Raw genomic sequence first — 21,343 nt, 5'->3', positions numbered from 1 at the left:
CGCATTAATTTACCAAAAAGAAACAAATTCAACATAATTAAGTCATTAATCCTTATAACATACTGCTTTTTATTTTAAATACTCATAGAGTGCTTAAATTATTAAGTTAACTAAATCTAAACCCTAATTAATTCATAATTAAATGTCAAGAGTGATAAAATTAGCAAAATAATACCATCATTAGCATATAAATGAAGGCTAACTATCACTTTTTTTTATTGCTAAAACCAACATTAACAAAAATTTTTCCCTACATTAAATCCATGATGGGATATTTTCTGAATAAGAAAAAGAAAAAATCTACAACAGGTAAAACACTAAAAATACAAAACCTTTGGCATTTTACAGTTGCATTCAATGGGCAACAAGAACACTAAGATTACTACTATCGCTAATCGGGCCGGGCTCCTGGGCATGACCAGTAACATTCGGGCCAACAAAGAGAGGACCCTTAGCGGCCACGAGTTTCTTCCTCTGAGGGCAGCGAGGACCATAGATCCGGGCCGAAAAGCAAGGAGAAGAGGGCCCGTCAGAAGGCCCAATCTGTGGCGGAGTTGCTGGTCGTGGAGGAGACGAGATCTGAGTTGGCTTTGAGTCAACCCGGTGAGCTCTGGCGCTGATTCGCGAGTCTCTCAGTTGGGCTAATGCCCCAGGCTTTAAGTACCGGAGATACGCAGGCGATTCCCCCCTTCTTGGAGCTTGTCTCCTGGTGCGGCTGTTCATGGTTAACGATGGAGTTGCGGGAAGTATCTGGTCTGGGTGGGGTTTTTTGGGTTGGGGGGTGGGCAGTGGGCTAGGGGATGGGGGAAGTGCGTGTTATGGAGGGTGTGGGAGTGTGTGAATATATACGGAAGAAATGGGTGGGTAGGGGGCGGGGGAGGCGGGAAGATAAGGAGGGAAAGAAGGGAGAGGGAAAGGGAAACAATGGCTGATTTTGAATTATTAAAAAAAATGGGAAAAAATGTTAGGAAGGATATTTTAAGCTTTCGAGCGCGGGATGCAATGCAATGGAGAAACGGTCTTTGACTATTGTGGAGTAAATAGTACGGAGTCGGTTTTGCCTTCGATTGAGGAATGAGGAAGAGAATTGATTCTTTGATAAGTATTGTACTATTGTCATCTCTTGGGATTTTTTGCTATTTGAAAATGTTTATGTTTGGCATTTTTAGCATATTTTTTAGACAATCATACGTATTTTTGAAATTCATATAGTAGGATTATATTAGATTATTTTATAATTTCGTGTGTGTACGAGCAGACAATAAAAAAAAGTGAGATAATTATTGGATTTTTAAATTTGTGGTATAGAGTTACATTCGAAATTTTCATAATTCTATCTATTTATGAACAAACATGTTTAGTTATAGATTTTATGAAAATTTTGATATCATTAATTAGCGCATGGCAATTCCTTTCTTTGAATGTTACAGCTAAAATAATTTTTAAATTGGGATTGAAAATGAATCGAACTCAATTCAAATGTTTGCGAATCAACTTACTCAATTGATTCTTTGATAAGTATTAATCATCTCTTGAATCTTTTTTTGGATTAGTTTTTTTTGGAATTATATTTGAAATATTTTTATTTTAGCAATGTAGGTAAAAAACTTTTATTGTAAATGAGTTATTTTTAAGCTATTTTTGATATTTTTGAGGTTGTTTGTATTTTTGTATTACTGTAATATTGTATATGAAAAATTTGTTTTTCAAAAAATGATCAATCCAAACAGAAAATGTTTTATATTTGGCATTTTTAACATAATTTGTAGACAATCATACGTGTTTTTCAAATTCATGTCATAGTTTATATTAGATTATTTTATAATTTCGTGTGTGAGTAGGCAATAAAGAAAAAAGTAAGATAATTATTGGATTTTTTAAATTTGTGGTATAGAGTTACATTTGAAATACATTCAAAATTTGTGGTATAGAGTTCATAATTCTATCTATTTATGAACACTAATTAAGGAATTATGTCGAACATAAATTATATGTGCTTTTATTTTTTAAGAAAAAAAAATTTTCTCCTTTCTTTTTCCCTTATAATGGTTTTGGCCTTGTACATTCAATGCACCTTAATTTCTTTACACTATTCTAGTTAATGTAATCTTTAAATTAGGGTTACAAATAGGGGTGTATTCGAGCCGAGTCAGAGAATCTCAGCTCGAGCTTGAGCTTGATAGAGTTCTTAAAAGCTCGAGACTCAACTCGATAAGGTTTATCGAGTCGAGTAAACTAATCAATCGAGCTTTTTGATCAATCTTGTAAATTCAATATAAATTATACCCATAAATGTCATTTTATAATTATAATACATATATATTATTTAAATTATACTACTTAACGAGTAGCTCGTCAAGCCATGAGCTGCAAAAATCCGAGCTCGAACTCGACTCGAATGTATACTCGAGTAACTCGAGACTCGGCTCGAACTTGATTTGATCGAGTTCAAGCGAAGTCATTGACCGAACTGCTCGCAAGACCGAGCTGCTCACAAGCTACTCGCGAGCAGCTTGGCTCGCATGAATCCCTAGTTGCAAACGTGTTAAGTTATAAATTTTTATGAAAATTTTGATATAAGTAATTAGTATATGGCAATTCTTTTCTTTGAATGTTGCAGCTAAAATAATTTTTAAATTGGGATTGAAAATGAATCGAACTCAATCAAAATGTTTGTGAGCCTACTTGGCCAAAGTTTGAGCTTGGATTCCATTGACCAAATTTCAATCAAGCTCAAATAGCTCATATAAATGAGTTGGACACGATCATAGAACATAGTAAACTTTACATATTTTTTTTTTTTTTTTTTTTTGTCAATTATCAACCCTACTCCTACTCCTACTCTATCTACGGGGAGGCTCAACTGAGCCTATGGGGACCGATGGGGACAGAACCACCACCGGACCAAACGGGTGCACGACGCACCCGTCTGGATTTGAAGCAAGCCACAAGAATGGCATATTGGTGGGAGGCAAGGTTTGAACCCTTGCCTCCCACCCCAACTGAAATTACTAAATTACCCAACTATTGGATGAACTTTCAAAGAGACAAAGAATACTCCAACAAATACAAAACAGAAGCCGTTTCTTCTGTCTCCTTATCATTTTCATCGTTTTTTTGTCTCTTCTCAAAATTCTCTCCGCTTCCTTCATTTTTTCTCATCTCGATTACTTTTGTTCCTTTTCAGATCTCTGTTCTGATTACCATCCAAAGCTAGTTTAGCTGTGCCATTGCTAACTACATTGTCATTCTTTGTGAGACAAGAAAAGGATACAACGGATCTTTTGTCATATCCCCGTGCTGCTCTTCGTCTCATTTTTTATTATATTACTATTTTTTCTTCATAAATATCATGTTTTAGTTTTTTTTATTTTCTTAAAATCCAATAACTATTAATTGAATAAAAAATAAATACAACAGTATAAAAAATAATATATAATGAAAATTTTAAAAATAAGTAGATAATTCATTTAAAAAATCTCAATTTTTTATGCATTTTGATTTTTAACTTTGTTAAATATTGTGCATTATTCAGTTAATAGTCATTAGATATTAAGGAAACCAAAAAGAACTAAAATACGACGTTTACGAAGGAAAAATAGCAATATTATAAAATGTGGGACAGAAGATTCATTGCGAGAAACGGATCATAGCTAACTCAAGTTTTGCATTCCTGCAACAATTTAAGTATAAGCAAAATATTAGCAACAGGTTTGGATCTTCATCCTTCTTCACCCTTCTTTAGCCTTCATCATGGCATGTTCTTATAAGTCACAAAGTTCAGCTTCCAATTAAGGCTGAGCTTTTTACATCGTCTATCCCTGCCCAAGCTACAATCAGGAGGCCTTTAGATCCTAACTACAATGCCCAAAACCCACCATTCTTCTGCATAACTTCTTCACTTTCCTGTTGTATTAATCTTGATACCATTCTTCTGCATAACTTCTTCACTTTCCTGTTGTATTAATCTTGATATTTCCATCATTCCGTCAGGTCATTTTTCCGTCAATGCTCACATAATTTTTGTTGTTGATATTATGGATCACATTGGGGGTTGTTATTCAACACCTCATGAATATAATGACTGCCTTTTCGCCTTCCATATTTCCCACAAAAGACTCGCTTTTAGCTTTATGCCATCTTTTACTTCTTTACCTTTATACATCCTTCAAACTTGAGAAAAAAAAAAGGTATCCTTCTTGAATGACAGTTACATCGTTCTTGTTGTGAATGCATGGCATTTTTAACTTCACGAAATCAATCGAAGTTAGATCCGAATCCAGTTGATTCTAAACATAGAAGTAGAATTTCGAGCTGATAAAATTTTCATTTCCTCTCTAATCTCAATCTATATTCACGTGGACCTTGAAAGGAGCTAATTCATTTAGCCGTCTTCTTTCATGGCAAAGTTGGGAGGCCAACAAACAAGATAGAAAAAACCTTAGTGGGATTAATGATTGTTTGATTTATTTATTTTTTATAAAACCTGAAAATATTATTTATTCTTGATATTTATTACGCTTACGCTCACTATAATTTTGACTGAGGCCACGTCTTTTTGTAACGTATCATGCCGGCCCGTAAGGATAAATTAACAGGGGAAAACCATGGGCTGAGTTGGCCACTTAAGTCCCTCCTTGGATATAGATTTCTCGACCTGCAATCTTATCTAGGTTTTTTAAAAAAATTTTGGAAGTAGAAATAGAATAGAAATTATCGTGTTAATAAAAAAAAAAGAAAGAAAAAGAATTATCAGCACGTTGAAATTGAAAAAGAGATCTTTCAAACCTCCTATTTTTCCCTTCATTAATTAATTTGGTCACTTTCAGTCGGAACACTCCCCTTGCGCCAAAGGAGACTAAACCAGCATGCCAAATTTAAATTTCGTTTTGGCTTCCCTTAACATCAAAGAGGAGTAGGGGACCCTCTAAAACTTGTTCAATATACAAACAAGCATATTAATATATTTAGTCAAACGATGACATTTTTTTTTGTGGACAGCTAGGGAATTTTATTCTTGATAGCTAGTGACTTTGTCTTCTTACTTTTCCTTTAGAAGAACTTTTATGATATGATGTGGCTTCTATAGTCTAGAAGCATAAAATACGAAGTAATCTACACAAATATCCTCAAGATTGTCACATCTGAATTAATTGAACTTTTTTATGCTAATTAATTAGGCTAATTCATGATCTGATCACGACATAGTTATCAGTTTTCTGAAACTTGAAAGCATCGGGCATAACTAATCTTTAATTAATATTTGAGGAAAGTGTTTAAAGATTTGGGGTGTTTAGGACATCATCTATTCATCTCAACTTGTCTCATAGTTAGTGATTTGTTGTAATGAAAATAAGATACTGCTTATGCCCTAAAAAGTTTATCCTGGGACTTGAGGAACAAAAATTGATGCATTGGAAGCCAAGTCAAAACAGTTAGGTTGTGACTTATCTTTACCTATTAAAATTTGAGTTTGTCAAGGAATTATGGTACCATTTTCATTGTGTCAGTCAACTGCAAGATATACCTTAGAATGCTATTTAAGCATAACTTTGAGATGGGATTAGGTTTAGAGTTTCCTTTCATTCATAGTATGACAATTTTTTAAGGATAAAATATCAAGAATGCCCCTAAACTATGTTAATTGTGTACTTTTCATTCCTCACCTATTTCAAGTCTCAAGTTGGTTTCTCAACAATTAAAAGTGTCAAGTTTTAATTCTTCAATTTATCTCCATTACTAGGGGTGATGGATCAAAGTAAAAATTTTGGCAGATTAAACAAAAAAAAAAAGGACTACGAAATCCAAATTTGACAATTTAATTGTTGATGAGTCAATTTAAAATTTAAAGTAGATAGGGGTCAAAATTTAACAATTAGAATAGTTTTGGAACTCCATAAAAAATTTACCCAAAGGATTAACTCTACTTTACACCCCTGAACTTGTATCATTTTTTCAATTTACGCCATAAACTCTTAATTTTGGACACTTTCACCTTAAATTCTCAAGTTTGTCTTATTTAAGTCCAATCAATAATTATGTTCACAGAATTAATGAGATAATGGGCAGTGAAAATTAACAATGACAATGACTATTTTGTTCCAACTATGATCTCTTAACTTTTTTGACTATAGCATATCATCATTTATTTATATGGTCTCAATTACTAATATTGTTGGCAAAATTAATGAAATAAAAGATGATGCAAATTAGTGATAATGTATTATTTTATTTTTGCTATAATACCTTGGTACCTTTTTATTACTTTTGGTATATTATGATTGATTTATTAGATCCTCTATACCGTTAACTTTGCAAGAGTTGTCATTGACTAGACTTAAATAGGATAAACTGGAGAGTTTAAGATGTGAAGTATCCAAAGTAAGAAAGTGATATAAGTTCTCAAGTTCAGGATGTAAAGTATCCAAGGTCAGGAAGTGATATAAATTATAAGGGTGCAAAGCGGAGTTTGTTCTTCACCCAATATATAATTGGTGAAAAGTGTGCGTTAAAATGGAAAAATATTGAATTTAATCCACCTTAAATTCACCTGTCGGACATCTCTGTCATTCACCAAGGTGACCGTTTGACCGGTTTGATTAAGGCCTAGTATGTGACAAAGGAGTATGACCTAAACCAAAACTAGGGATGGCAACAGGCAGCGTTGTGCACGGGGAGGTTGCTCACTAACATCCCTCTGTCATTCACCAAGGTGACCGTTTGACCGGTTTGATTAAGGCCTAGTATGTGACAAAGGAGTATGACCTAAACCAAAACTAGGGATGGCAACAGGCAGCGTTGTGCACGGGGAGGTTGCTCACTAATTCCCCCTACCGTTTCCCTATCCTACCCGGGGCACCCACAGGGCTAATCAAAATTTATTATATAATTTACTATAATCAAATTTTAGCAAATAGTCAAATATTAAAATATTAATACATTATCAAGTTATTATTCATTATAATTTTACAATTAAAATTCATAAAAATAATTAAACAAAAGCTATTTGAATACAATCCAATATGATGAAACAAATACAACTAAAGTAATCAAATTTTTACTTTTGATACAAATACAATTACTAAGTCATTATTTTTTTTGAGAAAAAAGTTTTATTATGTTAAGTGTAAAACGTATTAGTAAATTTAGTATAACTAATTAATAATTTCTATTAGTAGACATGTATAATTATTAGTATAATTAATAATATCAATTACATATACTAATATACATGTATAATACATATAACTAATAATATTATTACCATAAGTTTGTAATTAATTAAATTAAATATTATATATAATTATATACATATATATTTATATATTTGTTAATTTTTTTTAAAATGGAGGGAAAATTCCCCACCCACCCCCCCCCCCCCCACCTCAACTCTCATCGCATTAGTTTCCCGTAGGCACCTACCCCAATTGTCGTCCTAGCGAAAACCATCTATTCAATTAGTTTTTGCCTAAAGGACTGGATGGTCCAGTGACCTTTTTAACTTGTGGCGACCACGTTCTTCTGACATCATCATATTCACTACCACGTCGTTTTGGGCTTTCCAATCGGAGCACGTGATTACCGCAAATACAAGTGGTGGCGTAGCAAGTGGACCTGCGGAAGTGCACAAATGGCCTCGAAAGCTTCCTCTGTGGCAGCTGACCTATAGCATTTTTCCACTATGGGATTATCTGGAAATATCTGCAAATGAATCTCAAAATTGGTCCTTTTGCCTTCTATTACAAATAAAAGTTATAGGGTTAAAATTTTAGGAAATAGAAACTAAAAGGAAATAACATAAAATTTTCTAGCAAATTTGTCGTCCGTTAGGATCTCAAAATTATAAAGGGTGAAATTTGTAACATTTTGATTTTGAAGATACACTTCTCCTCATAAAACATAAGAACTCTTTGGATAGTTAAATTTTTCACATAATATTTCGCTTAGATCATAAATATATTTTTCAATCTACCTTTTAATATTCTCAACTATCTTTTTATCTAATATATATCATATCACAAAAAATGCTATAGTAATTATTTCAAATAATTATCTATCCAAACATTTTTGTATGTTAGAACCTAAAACAATGAACTTATTGGCTCCAACTTAAGTGAAGACACACGTTCTAGTGACATATTTGGAAGATATATTTGTCTAAGCAAAAAGCCATTAATTCGATCGGATATACTAATATGTAAATTGCAAGTTTAGAAATTATTGTCTTTTCTTTAAAAACAAAAAAGAACGTTGATTCCATCTTTCTCCATCCAAATATGAAAATGTGAAATTTTCTTCCCTATACATAATCTATAGCTAGGAATGGCAACAGACCGATTTTGGGGCAAGGGACGTTCTACAAAAGTTCCTGTCGCCCATGCCATTTCCTTGCTCGCCCCAACCCATGCTCTACCCCATTATCCCCTTGGATGCACCCGCTCTATCCTACTATCATTATTATTATTTTTATTTGATTTAAACTTTTCATTTTATATAGATCTAATAATAGTTTTATTAATCATTTTTTTGAAGTTTTATAAAAAAAAATTAACATCATTTTATCATAACACCATAATATGTTATTTATTTCATACAATATATTTATATAATAACCGTAATATAGCATTTATTTCGTATTATACATATATATATTTTATATATATTATACTATATTAAGAAATAGGCAGAGGCGAGGTAGAGGTATGCTTCCCCACCACATTTTATGTGGGGAAAGAAAAATTTCCTCTGTCTTGAGCGTTCTCTCGACCTCAATTTTCGACCTACTCCTCCATGAGAAACGGTCACCCTTATAATCATCCTTATCTATTGTTTAAAATTAACCAATTAAGTATCAAAAAAGTTCTTGTTGCCCTTCCGTTATCCTTTTAAGTGAATCTGATTTGTCATCATTTTAGAAGTGTAGGACAGAGAAGGCCGCCAGAGCCAAGCGGGATCAGAACGCCAGGGCAATTTGTTAGCCAATAGCTAAAAAAAGAAGTGTCAAATATAAACATTTACGTCCCCAAGGCTTCCAAGAAAGTTCCTTAGTTGTATGGAGGGACCATAGCTTTAAAAGGAAAGTTCTTCCATCCAACCACAATAATTGATTTCTTTACTGATAACATATACTACTATTAATTAAGGTTATCTTTAAAAGATTGACTTAAATTGGACCTTTAAAGATCACAAAGTTTTATTTTCACTATATTTATATCAGACATTAGTCAAGATCCCATACGTTAATGCCTTGTATTTTTATCATTATTAATCCTTTTGCCCTTTACTTGTGTGGCAGAGTTTTGAAGCAAAACATGAGAGGTAATTGTGCAAGATTGGTCCTTGTTCCTTGTACAAATTTTATACTTTCTCAAAGCAATGACCACAAATTTGACTTTCCTTCTATTTTTCTTAATAAATATCGTATCATTATATTTATGTCAACATCAAGAAGAAAAATAGAAAATACTTCTTGATTCATCAACAACACATGATCCTATTGGTATACAGTTTTAACAAGGAAGACCCCTTCATTAGGCTTTTAAGTGGCAATAGTTTGACACAAGTAATACCTACTTAGTAATCTATCCCTGATTTTATTCATTTTAATTGACTTTATTTGTTAAAAAAAAATAAAATTACTAAAGAAACAATCCTAGAGGCCATAAAAGTCTCTATATATGGGCTTTAGAAGTTCTTCCTATTTCTATCAGCCAATGAGGTGCTCTAGTATCAAAATGTCATCCTCCGTCTGTGTACTGAATGCTTCTTAGAAACTTCGATCCCCTCTGCCTTAAAAGACTTTAAGGTGTATAAATAATGTTTTATTACTCAACAGTAATAATTCAATCAAAATTCACGGCGGCGGTTCTCATTATTGTTTTCAGTTATAATACTCATAAAAACTTCCAGATCAACTATAGCCCACTTGACTATTGTCCCCCACTCTCTCTCATTGGCCTATAAAAACACTTGATTCCACTGTTTTAGAACATAAACATAAAATCACTTGACATCGCAAAACGCATAACATTCCCTCCTTTCCTTTATTTTAGAACATAATAAACAAAAGAAAAGAAAAGAAAAAAGAACCATTCAAAACGAAGTAGTATATAAAAGCAAAAGCCCGGAAACAACCGAGTCCAATCCAATCCGGCCCGCATGTGACGCGCCGAAGGAAGCTGCAGAGCGTTCTTTTTCTCTGTCTTCTCCTCTTTCTTCCCATACCCATTTTCCCTTCCCATTTTCGTTATTCCTTCTAGAACAAAAAACCTCCGGGCACACAACCCTAGGCCAAGAAAGCGTCACACGCCCACCACACGCCAATCCCAACCACAAAAAACCCATCAGAAATCCCATCCTCGCCATTATATTGTTTTCATGCAATAAAACCCATATCTCGTCATTCGTCAGATCATGTATAAAACCATAACATCCTCCCAGCTGCTAAAAAAAGCAGCATCATCGACAAATTCGTCGAGAAATTTTACGTCTTCTTCCCGGCTTCCACGGACGACGGCAGCGGGTTCTATTGTAGAAGGAGCTGCGACGCGAGTCAATAGTGCTAAGAGTTTTAACGGGAATAGTGTTAATAATCCGAGGTTCTTGAGCTATTCGTCGGCTTTGAGGTCTGTCAGGTCCTCCGTGCCGCGGTGGAGCCACGGTGTTGATTGGAAGTCGCCGTCGAGCCTGTGTTCTCAGATCAGGACTACTTCTCCCGCCTGCAACGGCTTTTACAGAAAGATCGCTACCATGGGTAATACTGTCATTTCACGTCTTCGTCAATTCTTCTCTTGCCTCTACGTATAAAATTCTTCGCAAAGCTTTAATATGTAGATAAACAATGACGGGTAATTTCGTCATTTCATCTATTCTTTATTCGTGTTTGGAATACAAATTTAAGGGGTGAAATTGTGATATCAATATGGGAAGACGGCTTCTGTGGGTAACTTTGTCATTTCACCTGTTGCTTACCTTTCTTATTAATAATATTTTTGTTTGGATTGTGAATTATTTGAGATATTTTTACTGTAGCACTTTTTGTGATGTGATACGTGAGATAAAAAGATAATTGAGAAAATAAAAAGGTGCGTTGAAAATTGTAATGATGATGTAAGCAGATATAATTTGGCAAATAATTCACAATCCAAACAAAGCCAATTGTAAGGCCTTGTTTGGATTACTTTTTTCCGGCATAAAAATTTGCACTTTATTTCAATAAATACACAAAGACTCCTAAAAACAGTAATCCAAACGGGCGATGTCAAAGATCAATAATTTGTATAGGAAGATGACTGCCAGTGGGTGAATTTGTCATTTTACCTTTCTGGGTTCATGTTGTTGGAATATCATAAGGTAGTTTATGTGATGGAGAAATGATATAAGTTGACTTTTTTGGTTTCGATTGTTTGAAGAGAGATGCTCGATGTTGACTGGAGATATTTTTTCTTGGCTTTATAAATTTAATTTTGAGTATTTATATTCTCTGCTATAAAATTTCTTTATACTGGAAAATATTTTTCTGAAAATTAAGGATTTTTTTCTTATTTATATTGCACAATTATTGGAAATTGAAATCTCATTTTCCACGGTCACGCCTTCGAGAAGAAAATATGACAGAATGATTACTTTTGGATGCAGCTTCTGAGAATCCTTTCAAGGGAACTTTGACCAGCCTTCCCAAGCCAGGAGGTGGTGAATTTGGAAAGTTCTATAGCCTACCTGCTCTAAATGATCCAAGAATTGGTAAAAATTGCTAAACCCAACTCCAAGAAATGCATAATTAAGAAAGTTTGCTCCAGTGTTTTGCTTTGATTTTTCATTTTATTTATTACTAATTTAAGATTGCTTTTATGGGGTTTTCTTGGTTAAGTTTTGTTATTGTCAAATGGTATTTAGATATTATTGTCACAAATAATGTGAAGGCTAAAGATGAACCCCAAAAAACAGGTCATAGGCTATATTTACAGAGGTCAGGAAAGCACTCTCCAAAAAGAGCAGTGGGTCCTGAATGACTTGATAATCAAGTGCTCAACTATTGGAACTTCAATCACTAATTGGGACTTCTCATGCAAAGTTTTTTTATTCTGGCTTTTTCCCAATCTGTACTTGTTTCTTATAAACTGGGGACACTTTTATGCTATCTCTTCATATTTTCATGGTACGGGAATGGTTAAGTAATTTCACTTTGATTTTAATTTTAGAAAAGCTTCTAATGAATTTTGAATACTTGACGGATTTCACTTTTAAATTCCTGGTTTCCTCTTAGGTAACATATTTTTCTTTGCTTGAATTTTTATCACAAGTATTTGGTAAAATCATGAATCTAGTATACTTCTATTGGAATTTTCATTAAAGTAAATTTTCTTTAAATATGATTGTTAGATGTTAGAGAATTATTGGTCAAAGAGCCTGTTTTCTATAATATACCAACTTGTCATCTTGTAGTTATTGGAGTATTTCCTGTTTTTCATACACAATATGCATAATGTGCCTCTAAAGCTGTAGAATTGGGAGCTTTGCCTAACAATGGCTCTTTCACATTTGAGCATACAAATATATATCTGCATTTAGAGTTGTTAGGTAAGTCAGGGTGTTAGTTGAACTATTCGATTTATTTTATTACCGTAAATTTGGCTTCTTGTGTTTGCAAAACAGATAAGCTGCCATACTCCATCAGAATTCTTCTTGAATCAGCAATCCGTAACTGTGATGGATTTCAAGTCAAAAAAGAAGATGTTGAGAAGATCATTGATTGGGAAAATACATCTCCAAAGCAAGTTGAGATTCCCTTTAAGCCTGCTCGTGTACTTTTGCAGGTGAACGTCATAAATTCTCCCCAAATGTGCTACAATTTCCTCTGAGAATTTTATTTGAAATTATTTGTTTGCTTTCCAGGATTTCACTGGCGTCCCAGCGGTGGTTGACCTAGCTTGCATGCGCGATGCCATGGACAAGCTTGGCAGTGATCCCAACAAGATCAATCCATTGGTATTATATGTGCTTAGTCATTATATTTTTCTCTCCTTTCATGCATTTTTTTAATGTAACTGTGTAGACTATTAACTTTTTTTTTTGTCGCTTTATGCTCGTTAGTGAAATTTTCAGTCATATATTAAAGTAAGCTGATGTTGTGTTACTCTTTATGAACTCTGATGACATCTCTATAGAACTTAGTTTCTAAAGTTTGGCGGTATTTATGTCGAAGTTGTCATTTTGTCTATGGCCTATGTGTCTTAGGACATCTAAGGAATATGGATGCAGTAATTGCATCTGAATAACACTATGGGGAAGGAGTTATCTGTGAGAATTTAGAAAATTCTAGGATCTATCCATCTACTTAATAGCTGTGATGTATGCTTGAATCTATGCTATTGGTTTTACTGTGTTCAGGATTAGGTTTGTGCTTGGACCTCCTCTCTACTGTTTATCTATCTCTTTTGGTCACAATGAAGGGTTCTTTAAGATTTAAACTACCCTGCACATTTTCACATTTTAAACAATATGCTGGAAAGTTGTCCAATACTTTATCCATTGTCTGGTTATCATCTGTTCCTAAGTCCCTTACAGGAAGATCCTTGTTCTGGTGTAGGTGCCTGTAGATCTAGTGATAGATCATTCAGTTCAAGTTGATGTTACTAGGTCAGAGAATGCTGTCCAGGAAAATATGGAAAAGGAATTCCAGAGAAACAAGGAGAGATTTGCTTTCCTTAAGTGGGGATCAAAAGCTTTCCGAAACATGCTTGTTGTGCCACCTGGATCTGGTATTGTCCATCAGGTATGGGAGATTAAATTAAAGTTACTCCTACGCATAGGTTGTAAGGATCTTGGTTTCATGGATAAAAAGAATTGTGTGCCATTTGAAACTCCTTTTTCATTTTAATCACAGATGTATCATTCTTAAGTTTATTTGGAAAGTTTTGCCTTTGCTCCCCTTTCCTTCCTTTTTTGAAGCAAGCTTGCAAACAATGACAACTGATTTTCTTGGCTATTGGCTTAGGTTAATCTGGAATATCTTGGGCGTGTTGTTTTCAACACTGATGGCACACTTTATCCGGATAGTGTAGTTGGAACAGATTCCCACACCACGATGATTGATGGGCTTGGAGTTGCTGGTTGGGGAGTTGGAGGTATTGAGGCAGAGGCTGCAATGCTTGGACAGGTGCTAAAAAGATGGAATACTGGGAAACTTCTTGTTGTCTGTTTTCTGAAATTTTTGCAATGATTTTCATCTAATTCGCTAAACTAAACGCCACAGGAAATATTTGATTTGAAAAAAATTGTCTGTGTTTTACCCCTCTATTATTCGTCTTCTGCTGATGAAGCTTTATGCAAATTGTGATCTTTGTATGAATGAAATTGCTGTCTGAATTGGGTTCTCTTTCTAGAGAAATGGTAGTTTAAATTAACTTGTAGATCTGAGTTTATTCAAATAACACTCATAAAAGCCAACTAAGGATTCTGATAAGGCTGCTTAAGTATTGCCAGCCTCGCAATTTGCTTTTTTAATTGATATTGTCTGCTAGGATGTGGTTTGGTTACTATTTTTCACTTATAACTGGTGGTTAGTAGACAATCTACTTAATACCTTAATAAAGTTGAATTCTAGTACATGATATTTGCTTGCTGTTTCTTTCTGAATTACCTTTTTTTTGAAGTTTTCTCAATATTGATGTTTTTCATTATAGTAACAGATTGAAAAAGTAAAAATGATGTTTCATTAGCCTCGCTGTGCTCTTTTATTGTTAATGGTCCTTCTCTAAATGTGCAAAACTCTTGATGGCACAAATTCAATTATTGGATAAAATTATTTGCATGCTTTTGACTGATGCTGCAAACAAGCATGTGAAAATTTGGTGTTTTGAGGTCCTACATTTTGTTTTAATTATCTTTCGTCATTGACAGCCTTTAAGCATGGTGTTACCTGGAGTTGTTGGGTTCAAGTTGTCTGGAAAATTGTGCAATGGTGTCACAGCTACTGACTTGGTTTTAACTGTCACACAAATGCTCAGGAAACATGGTGTTGTGGGCAAATTTGTGGAATTTTATGGTAACTACGCTGAGTCTAGAGAATGATATTTTGATTCGTGTGATATATTTGGGTAAAGATGAAGATCTTGATTAGTTCTTGTGTTTAGGTGCTGGTGTTGGTGAAATATCATTGGCTGATAGGGCCACCATTGCTAACATGTCTCCTGAATATGGCGCAACAATGGGGTTCTTCCCTGTAGATCATGTCACTTTGCAATATCTTAAATTAACTGGGAGAAGCGATGAAACTGTAAGTTATTGTTTGTAGAATCAAAATATCAGTGTAAGTAGTTGGTTCATACCTATAAACCGTTGTTGAAACTTCTAACTTTGATGTGTAGGTGGCAATGATAGAAGGATATCTTCGTGCCAATAATATGTTTGTTGACTATAATGAGGTAGGGCTTTGGTTTACTTTGGATATGCTATTTCCTTTTGGTCTTGAATTTTTGCCTAATGAATTTGTTATACTTCATTTCAGCCTCATCAAGAAAGAGCATACTCATCATACTTAAGCTTAGACCTTGCAGATGTTGAACCATGTATTTCAGGGCCAAAAAGGTTTGCAATTCGTCTTTTCTTTTTTTAAAATCCAAAACCTAAACATCTAGTTTCTTTCTTTTCCCTAGCACTTAGTTATGAGTTGTATATTTTTGGTAGACCTCATGACCGGGTACCTCTGAAAGATATGAAGGCTGATTGGCGTGCTTGCCTTGATAACAAAGTGGGGTTTAAGGTGAGGTTTGTTGAGTATGTTATTGTTTCCTGATTAATTTGTTTTCTGATTGTTCCAAGATCATTTCGTTTTATGCGTATGGTTACAGCTATTAAATCATGTTGACTTCACGATAAAGTGGGTGTTAAGTGCGCGATAAAACCTTGACATTGTTACTATATCCTGCCAATCTGCTCTCAATGCAGGGCTTTGCTATACCCAAGGAGGAGCAAGGAAAAGCAGCAAAATTTTCATTCCATGGAGAGCCAGCTGAGCTGAGACATGGCAGTGTTGTGATTGCTGCCATCACAAGCTGCACTAATACATCAAACCCCAGCGTTATGCTTGGTGCTGGTCTTGTTGCCAAAAAGGCTAGTGAGTTGGGTCTGCAGGTTTGTTCTTATCTATTACCTTGTACAAATTTAGTGTCTTCAATTATTTGTTCTTGTTAAGCATTTGACAAGAATATGCCAGGTCAAACCATGGGTAAAAACAAGTCTTGCTCCAGGCTCTGGAGTTGTCACAAAATACTTACTTCAGAGGTATCTTTCAGAATTTCTTAATAAATGAAAATTTTTTACTAATATACGGCAGAATGTAAGGATTTGTTCGTTTGGTGTAGTGGGCTGCAAAAATATTTAAATCAGCAAGGCTTCCACATTGTTGGATATGGTTGCACGACATGCATTGGAAACTCTGGAGAGTTGGATGATACAGTTGCTTCTGCAATATCAGAAAATGGTGATCCGTTTATTTTATTAGTCTCAGCCTAGTTAAGATATCTTCGTTGCAGTTCTATGTAAACTACTTGATGATGAAGTATTATCTGTAACTACTTTCAATTCAATATTTTCATCCTGCAGACATTGTAGCTGCTGCTGTCCTTTCTGGCAACCGAAATTTTGAGGGGCGTGTTCATGCTTTGACAAGGGCAAACTACCTTGCTTCACCTCCTCTAGTTGTTGCCTATGCCCTCGCTGGAACTGTAAGTAACTATCTTCCTTTGGTATGGATTGCTGAAAATATATTGACAATAGAATTTTCAGTGTTATAAGAAGTGGTAAATTCTACTTGAAGCAGGAACAATCCCGTTCTAGATGTATATATGTACTTAAAATGATAAAAGAAAAATTGCATCAGCTGTCAATCAAGAGGCTAAATGGTGGAATGTAGTAGCAGAAAATGTGTTTCATATAAATCGTACTAGACATGAACATGTGTTCATGGAGATAGTTTTGAGTCTTTGAGATGGTTGGGAATGTTTGTGGTATGAGTGTTCCCTCCTTGAGATGGTTGGGAATATTCTGTGGTATGACAGTTTGGTCTTTGTTTCTAAATATTAACTGCTCAAACAAGCAAAAGCACAATTAAGCACTGTGAGAGTCTTCTTATTTTGCATTTTAAATTGCTTAAACTGCTGAACATGGGAACATTTGCCAAGTAAAGAAGACATCTGATGGAAGAACATGATATTACAAAATAATATATCATTTATGTGCTTCTCACTGTGAAATTGGGAAGCTAACCAAGAAAATCAAATTTCTACCAAGATCTTTTCGCCACTCTCCGATTTAGAAGAATGACGGGCCTTATTGTTTATGAGAGGCTAAATATGCTGTTCTTTACATATATCTTCTCTCATAATTTTGTACTGTTTTTCAGCCATATGGCCTGTGGTGGTTTATGGGATTCATCGAAATTTGTTTTGCAGGTTGACATTGATTTTGATAAAGAGCCAATTGGAGTGGGGAAGGATGGTAAGGATGTATATTTCAGGGATATTTGGCCTTCCACTGAAGAAATTGCCGAGGTAGACTATGGTTGGAGTTCTTATTGGTAACCAGAGCTTTTAAACATGAATGCAAGTTAATTTGGATGAATTTTTCAGGCTGTTCAATCTAGCGTTTTACCTGAAATGTTCAAGAGTACCTATGAGGCTATCACAGAGGGTAACCCCATGTGGAATCAATTATCAGTCCCAACTTCCAAAATGTACTCTTGGGACACAAAATCTACCTACATTCACGAGCCTCCATACTTCAAGAATATAACCATGGATCCTCCTGGATCCCATGGAGTGAAGGATGCATATTGTTTGTTGAACTTTGGCGACAGCATTACCACAGATCACATTTCACCAGCTGGAAGCATTCACAAGGATAGTCCAGCTGCCAAGTTTCTGCTTGAGCGTGGTGTAGAACGCAAGGACTTCAACTCTTATGGAAGCCGTCGTGGTAACGATGAGATTATGGCCAGGGGGACTTTTGCTAATATCCGCCTTGTAAACAAGCTTTGCAGTAAAGATGGCCCAAAAACAATACACATTCCCACTGGAGAGAAGTTATATGTATTTGATGCTGCAATGGTGATTCCTTTTAACTCTTTTCATGGTTTTACACCTCACTTGTGTGTGGAGATACAAATTGATAGAATCTCACTGTTTAGTCCAATTGACTTGAATTACTTGAGTTTCAATAAATTCTGCAAGGCTTTGTTCATTTCTGATATTTTGTTGCCAATTTCAGAGGTACAAGGCTGATGGTCACGACACAATTATTTTGGCTGGGGCAGAATATGGAAGTGGAAGCTCACGGGATTGGGCTGCCAAAGGTCCGATGTTACAGGTAACATTTTCTATTGCTCTACTGTTCCTCCTTTTCTTCAATGGTTGTTCTCCAATCTGCTGGGCGTGCTTATGCTGCATTTTATTGCCATAGGGAGTGAAAGCTGTAATTGCAAAGAGCTTTGAAAGGATTCACCGCAGTAATTTGGTTGGAATGGGTATTATTCCTCTATGCTTCAAAGCTGGTGAAGATGCAGATACACTTGGATTGACAGGTCATGAACGTTATACCATTGACCTTCCCAGCAAAATTGACGAGATCCGTCCTGGCCAAGATGTCACTGTCACGACTGACACTGGAAAGTCATTCACTTGCACAGCCCGCTTTGACACTGAGGTAACTTTTCTCTGGCAATTCAAGCACACCTGGTTTATTTATGAGACATGTTTTGTGACCTTCAATTCTCGGATATGCATACTTCATTTGGCAATTCTTTTAGTTATTGAGAGATAATGAAACTAAGATTGAATAACCAAAAACCCAGGATATAAGATGGCTTGCATATGTAAAACCCACTAGTTTGTCTAAAATAGCTATGCCTACCAGAAATATCGGTCAATGTTTATGTTTGTTTTGGCATGTCAGATGTATTCTGGACTAATTTTTTCTTCATGCGCTTAGAATCTCTTCATTTCAAAGTTGTTAACTTGAGGAAACTTTGCTAGTTCCAAAGCATCAACCATTTGCTCTGGCTAACATGGACCTTTTAGTTCTCTACCTTACAAATCATTTGTCTAGTAAAATTGCTTCAACAACTATTGGAATGGGTTTAAAGTGGAATTTTTCTCTTCTAAATAGAACTGGTTACTTTACAACTGCTGGGCGTTCAGGCAAAATTGCTTGATGAATGTTTTAACGGCGGCTCGTTTTCGTTCTCCTTCAGCTGTGTATGCTGGGAAGAAAACTAATTACTCAGAACGAAGTTAAAAAGATTGAAAGTTTTTCTAAAGTTATGATTAGCCAAAAGATTTGCTTCAAAAGATCCATGTTGGGGTCTGTTTTACTGAAGCACTAGCATATTATAAATAGACAATTTAGTTTCTGTTCAGCAAAATCACCTTGTTTTTTCACCTCATCCAAGTTCTTGGTGTCTAGATTATCGTACTTATATAGCTACATTTTTTTTAACCCTTTTGTTGCTATGTAGGTGGAGTTGGCTTATTTCAACCATGGAGGCATACTTCCATATGTTGTACGTCAATTGACTAAGCAATGAGAGCCTTGGTCAGCTAAAAGGCAAATTGGTGAGTTTTCAATTCAACAATGAGAGAAGAGAATAAAGTTACAAGTCTATGTTCCCTTAATTGGGAAGGGAATACTTTTGGCTCTATCAATGGCAGCAAAACTTTCATAACAAACCATGAAATGAGTTTTATGTAATAATTTTTTGCCCCCCGGCATTTAAGCTTTTAGCTGCCATGTCTCGGTGGGATCTGTTTCTTTATAGTATTGAGGCCACTCGAGTGGGGTGCACCCACAAATGTCTTATGTAAGTGTAAAAACATTTGGCTGAGGAGATTGTATCTATATGGATATGGCTGGGAATAATATTTTCCTAATTTGACATCCTAATGTTTTCTTCCTGGATTCTTCTCTGTTCGTGTAGTTGCCCCCCCAATTTTCATATTTGGTTTGCACAAGCGCAAGTTTGCATGGACAGTTGTAGTAAACATTCACATGGATCTTAGTTCGCTGGCATTTTTGTACCATTGTGCTGCATTTTTTAGGAATTAAGTCAAGAACAAATCAGAACATTACCTTATTTTTTAGGATTTGCACAAGTTTGTGTTCATCCTATGCACTTAATAAAGTATCATTCATTCTAAGTTCGTTTGTTAAGCCCTGATTCATTTCGCTTGTTAAAATCCATAATCACTTTCTGGTTTGATAACCCATGATATACTAGAAGTGCTCCAAAATTGATAATCCATGTTGATTTGGTGGCCCAAGACCTTCTTTTTAATACACACAACACACACACACACACACACACACACACACACACACACATATATATTAAAAGCAGGCTAACGGAAATTTATGAAACTCATTTTAGAGTGGTAAAAAGGTTATTGGCTCTTGAAAAAATAGGCAAGCAGTAAATTCAGAAAAAAAAGTCACCACACGACTCAGTGATTTAAAGTGTGCATAAATACTAAAAAAGAATCTATTGGATTATTAAAAATATAACTGGAAAGCAATACCGGGCCTAAAACATGGTATGGAGGGTTTACATATGAAGTGCACATGATTTGCGTGAATGGGGTTTAAAAAATTGGGTAATTTTAGAAATCTCCCTGAGGTTTTTAAATAATTTCATCTTGCTTTTCCCCTAACATACTGAATTGTTGAAAATGACCTCCACTTTCTTGCTATTTTACATGGAAGAAACTTATAATTTGAAAGAGAAAAAAAAGGAAAAAAATTAGAAAAAAAACATATTGGAATAGTTTTCATAACATCCCAAAATAGTTGCCAATTGGAAAAACTTATATTAGTGGACACTTTGAATTTTACTGAAAGTAGTTAATATAAAAGTGAATGCCATGATATACTCAGAGATGTGAGAGCCTTATATATATATATATATATATATAAAGCTGATAGCCTCCGATCTTTGCTCTTTAGGATTTCAACTTTTTAAAAATAGTGGATTGATAATGATGTTAGTGGATTTGTTTTCAAAATTATCCCAAAAATTTAAAATTAAAATTTGAATTTAGTATGAAATATAAATAAAGGTGGGGAAAATATTGAAAAAATATATCAAAGTAACTTTTAACTTTAGTAAAATAACAAATATTTTGGGACATTTCAAAATAAAAGTATAACACTTTCAATGGGATTAAAAAAAAATATTTTTTTTTCAGCTTGTGGTTGACAGTTTATAGTAGTTGTAATAGAGGTAAATTTAGTGGTAGCCGTGAATATAAGAAGATGGTAATGTTGGTTGGTGGCTTTGGTAGTAGAGAGAATA

General features: G+C 34.7%; 2 protein-coding genes across 3 annotated transcripts; one reads left to right on the top strand and one right to left on the bottom strand.

The window, feature by feature from the left end:
- Positions 1–354: 354 nt before the first annotated feature.
- LOC113771624 lies at positions 355–723 on the bottom strand. Its single transcript, XM_027316197.1, has one exon. The coding sequence runs from the start codon at positions 721–723 to the stop codon at positions 355–357; it is 369 nt and encodes a 122-aa protein (XP_027171998.1).
- A 9,372-nt stretch (positions 724–10,095) lies between these two features.
- On the top strand, positions 10,096–19,950 carry LOC113770215 (aconitate hydratase, cytoplasmic). Of its 2 annotated transcripts, none has more exons than XM_027314620.1 (21): positions 10,096–10,753; positions 11,638–11,742; positions 12,655–12,815; positions 12,895–12,987; positions 13,589–13,774; positions 13,997–14,158; positions 14,902–15,046; positions 15,135–15,277; positions 15,369–15,425; positions 15,509–15,588; positions 15,688–15,763; positions 15,949–16,134; positions 16,217–16,284; positions 16,365–16,483; positions 16,606–16,727; positions 17,454–17,552; positions 17,631–18,107; positions 18,268–18,366; positions 18,460–18,702; positions 19,514–19,576; positions 19,628–19,950. In XM_027314620.1, exons 1-21 carry the CDS (start codon positions 10,414–10,416, stop codon positions 19,631–19,633), a joined length of 3,030 nt encoding a protein of 1,009 aa, XP_027170421.1. In that variant the 5' UTR covers positions 10,096–10,413; the 3' UTR covers positions 19,634–19,950. The 2 variants fall into 2 exon arrangements, with proteins under 2 accessions (XP_027170421.1, XP_027170420.1); XM_027314619.1 differs by having other exon boundaries at positions 19,514–19,585; positions 19,637–19,950.
- Positions 19,951–21,343: the final 1,393 nt, after the last annotated feature.

The sequence above is a fragment of the Coffea eugenioides genome, chromosome 5, assembly GCF_003713205.1.
Source record: "Coffea eugenioides isolate CCC68of chromosome 5, Ceug_1.0, whole genome shotgun sequence".
Taxonomy (NCBI): Eukaryota; Viridiplantae; Streptophyta; class Magnoliopsida; order Gentianales; family Rubiaceae; genus Coffea; species Coffea eugenioides.
The sequence above is the reverse complement of the archived record's forward strand: the minus strand, read 5'-3'. Positions and strand labels throughout refer to the sequence as shown.

What these genes read in the sequence shown, in the direction of transcription:
- LOC113770215 (XM_027314620.1), top strand. Translation starts at nt 10,414, where the DNA reads ATGTATAAAACCATAACATCCTCCCAGCTGCTAAAAAAAGCAGCATCA. An exon ending in CCAACAAGATCAATCCATTG is followed by an intron (nt 12,988 to 13,588) that starts GTATTATATGTG and finishes GTTCTGGTGTAG; the next exon opens with GTGCCTGTAGATCTAGTGAT. An exon ending in CCAAAGGTCCGATGTTACAG is followed by an intron (nt 18,367 to 18,459) that starts GTAACATTTTCT and finishes TTATTGCCATAG; the next exon opens with GGAGTGAAAGCTGTAATTGC.
- LOC113771624 (XM_027316197.1), bottom strand. Translation starts at nt 723, where the DNA reads ATGAACAGCCGCACCAGGAGACAAGCTCCAAGAAGGGGGGAATCGCCT.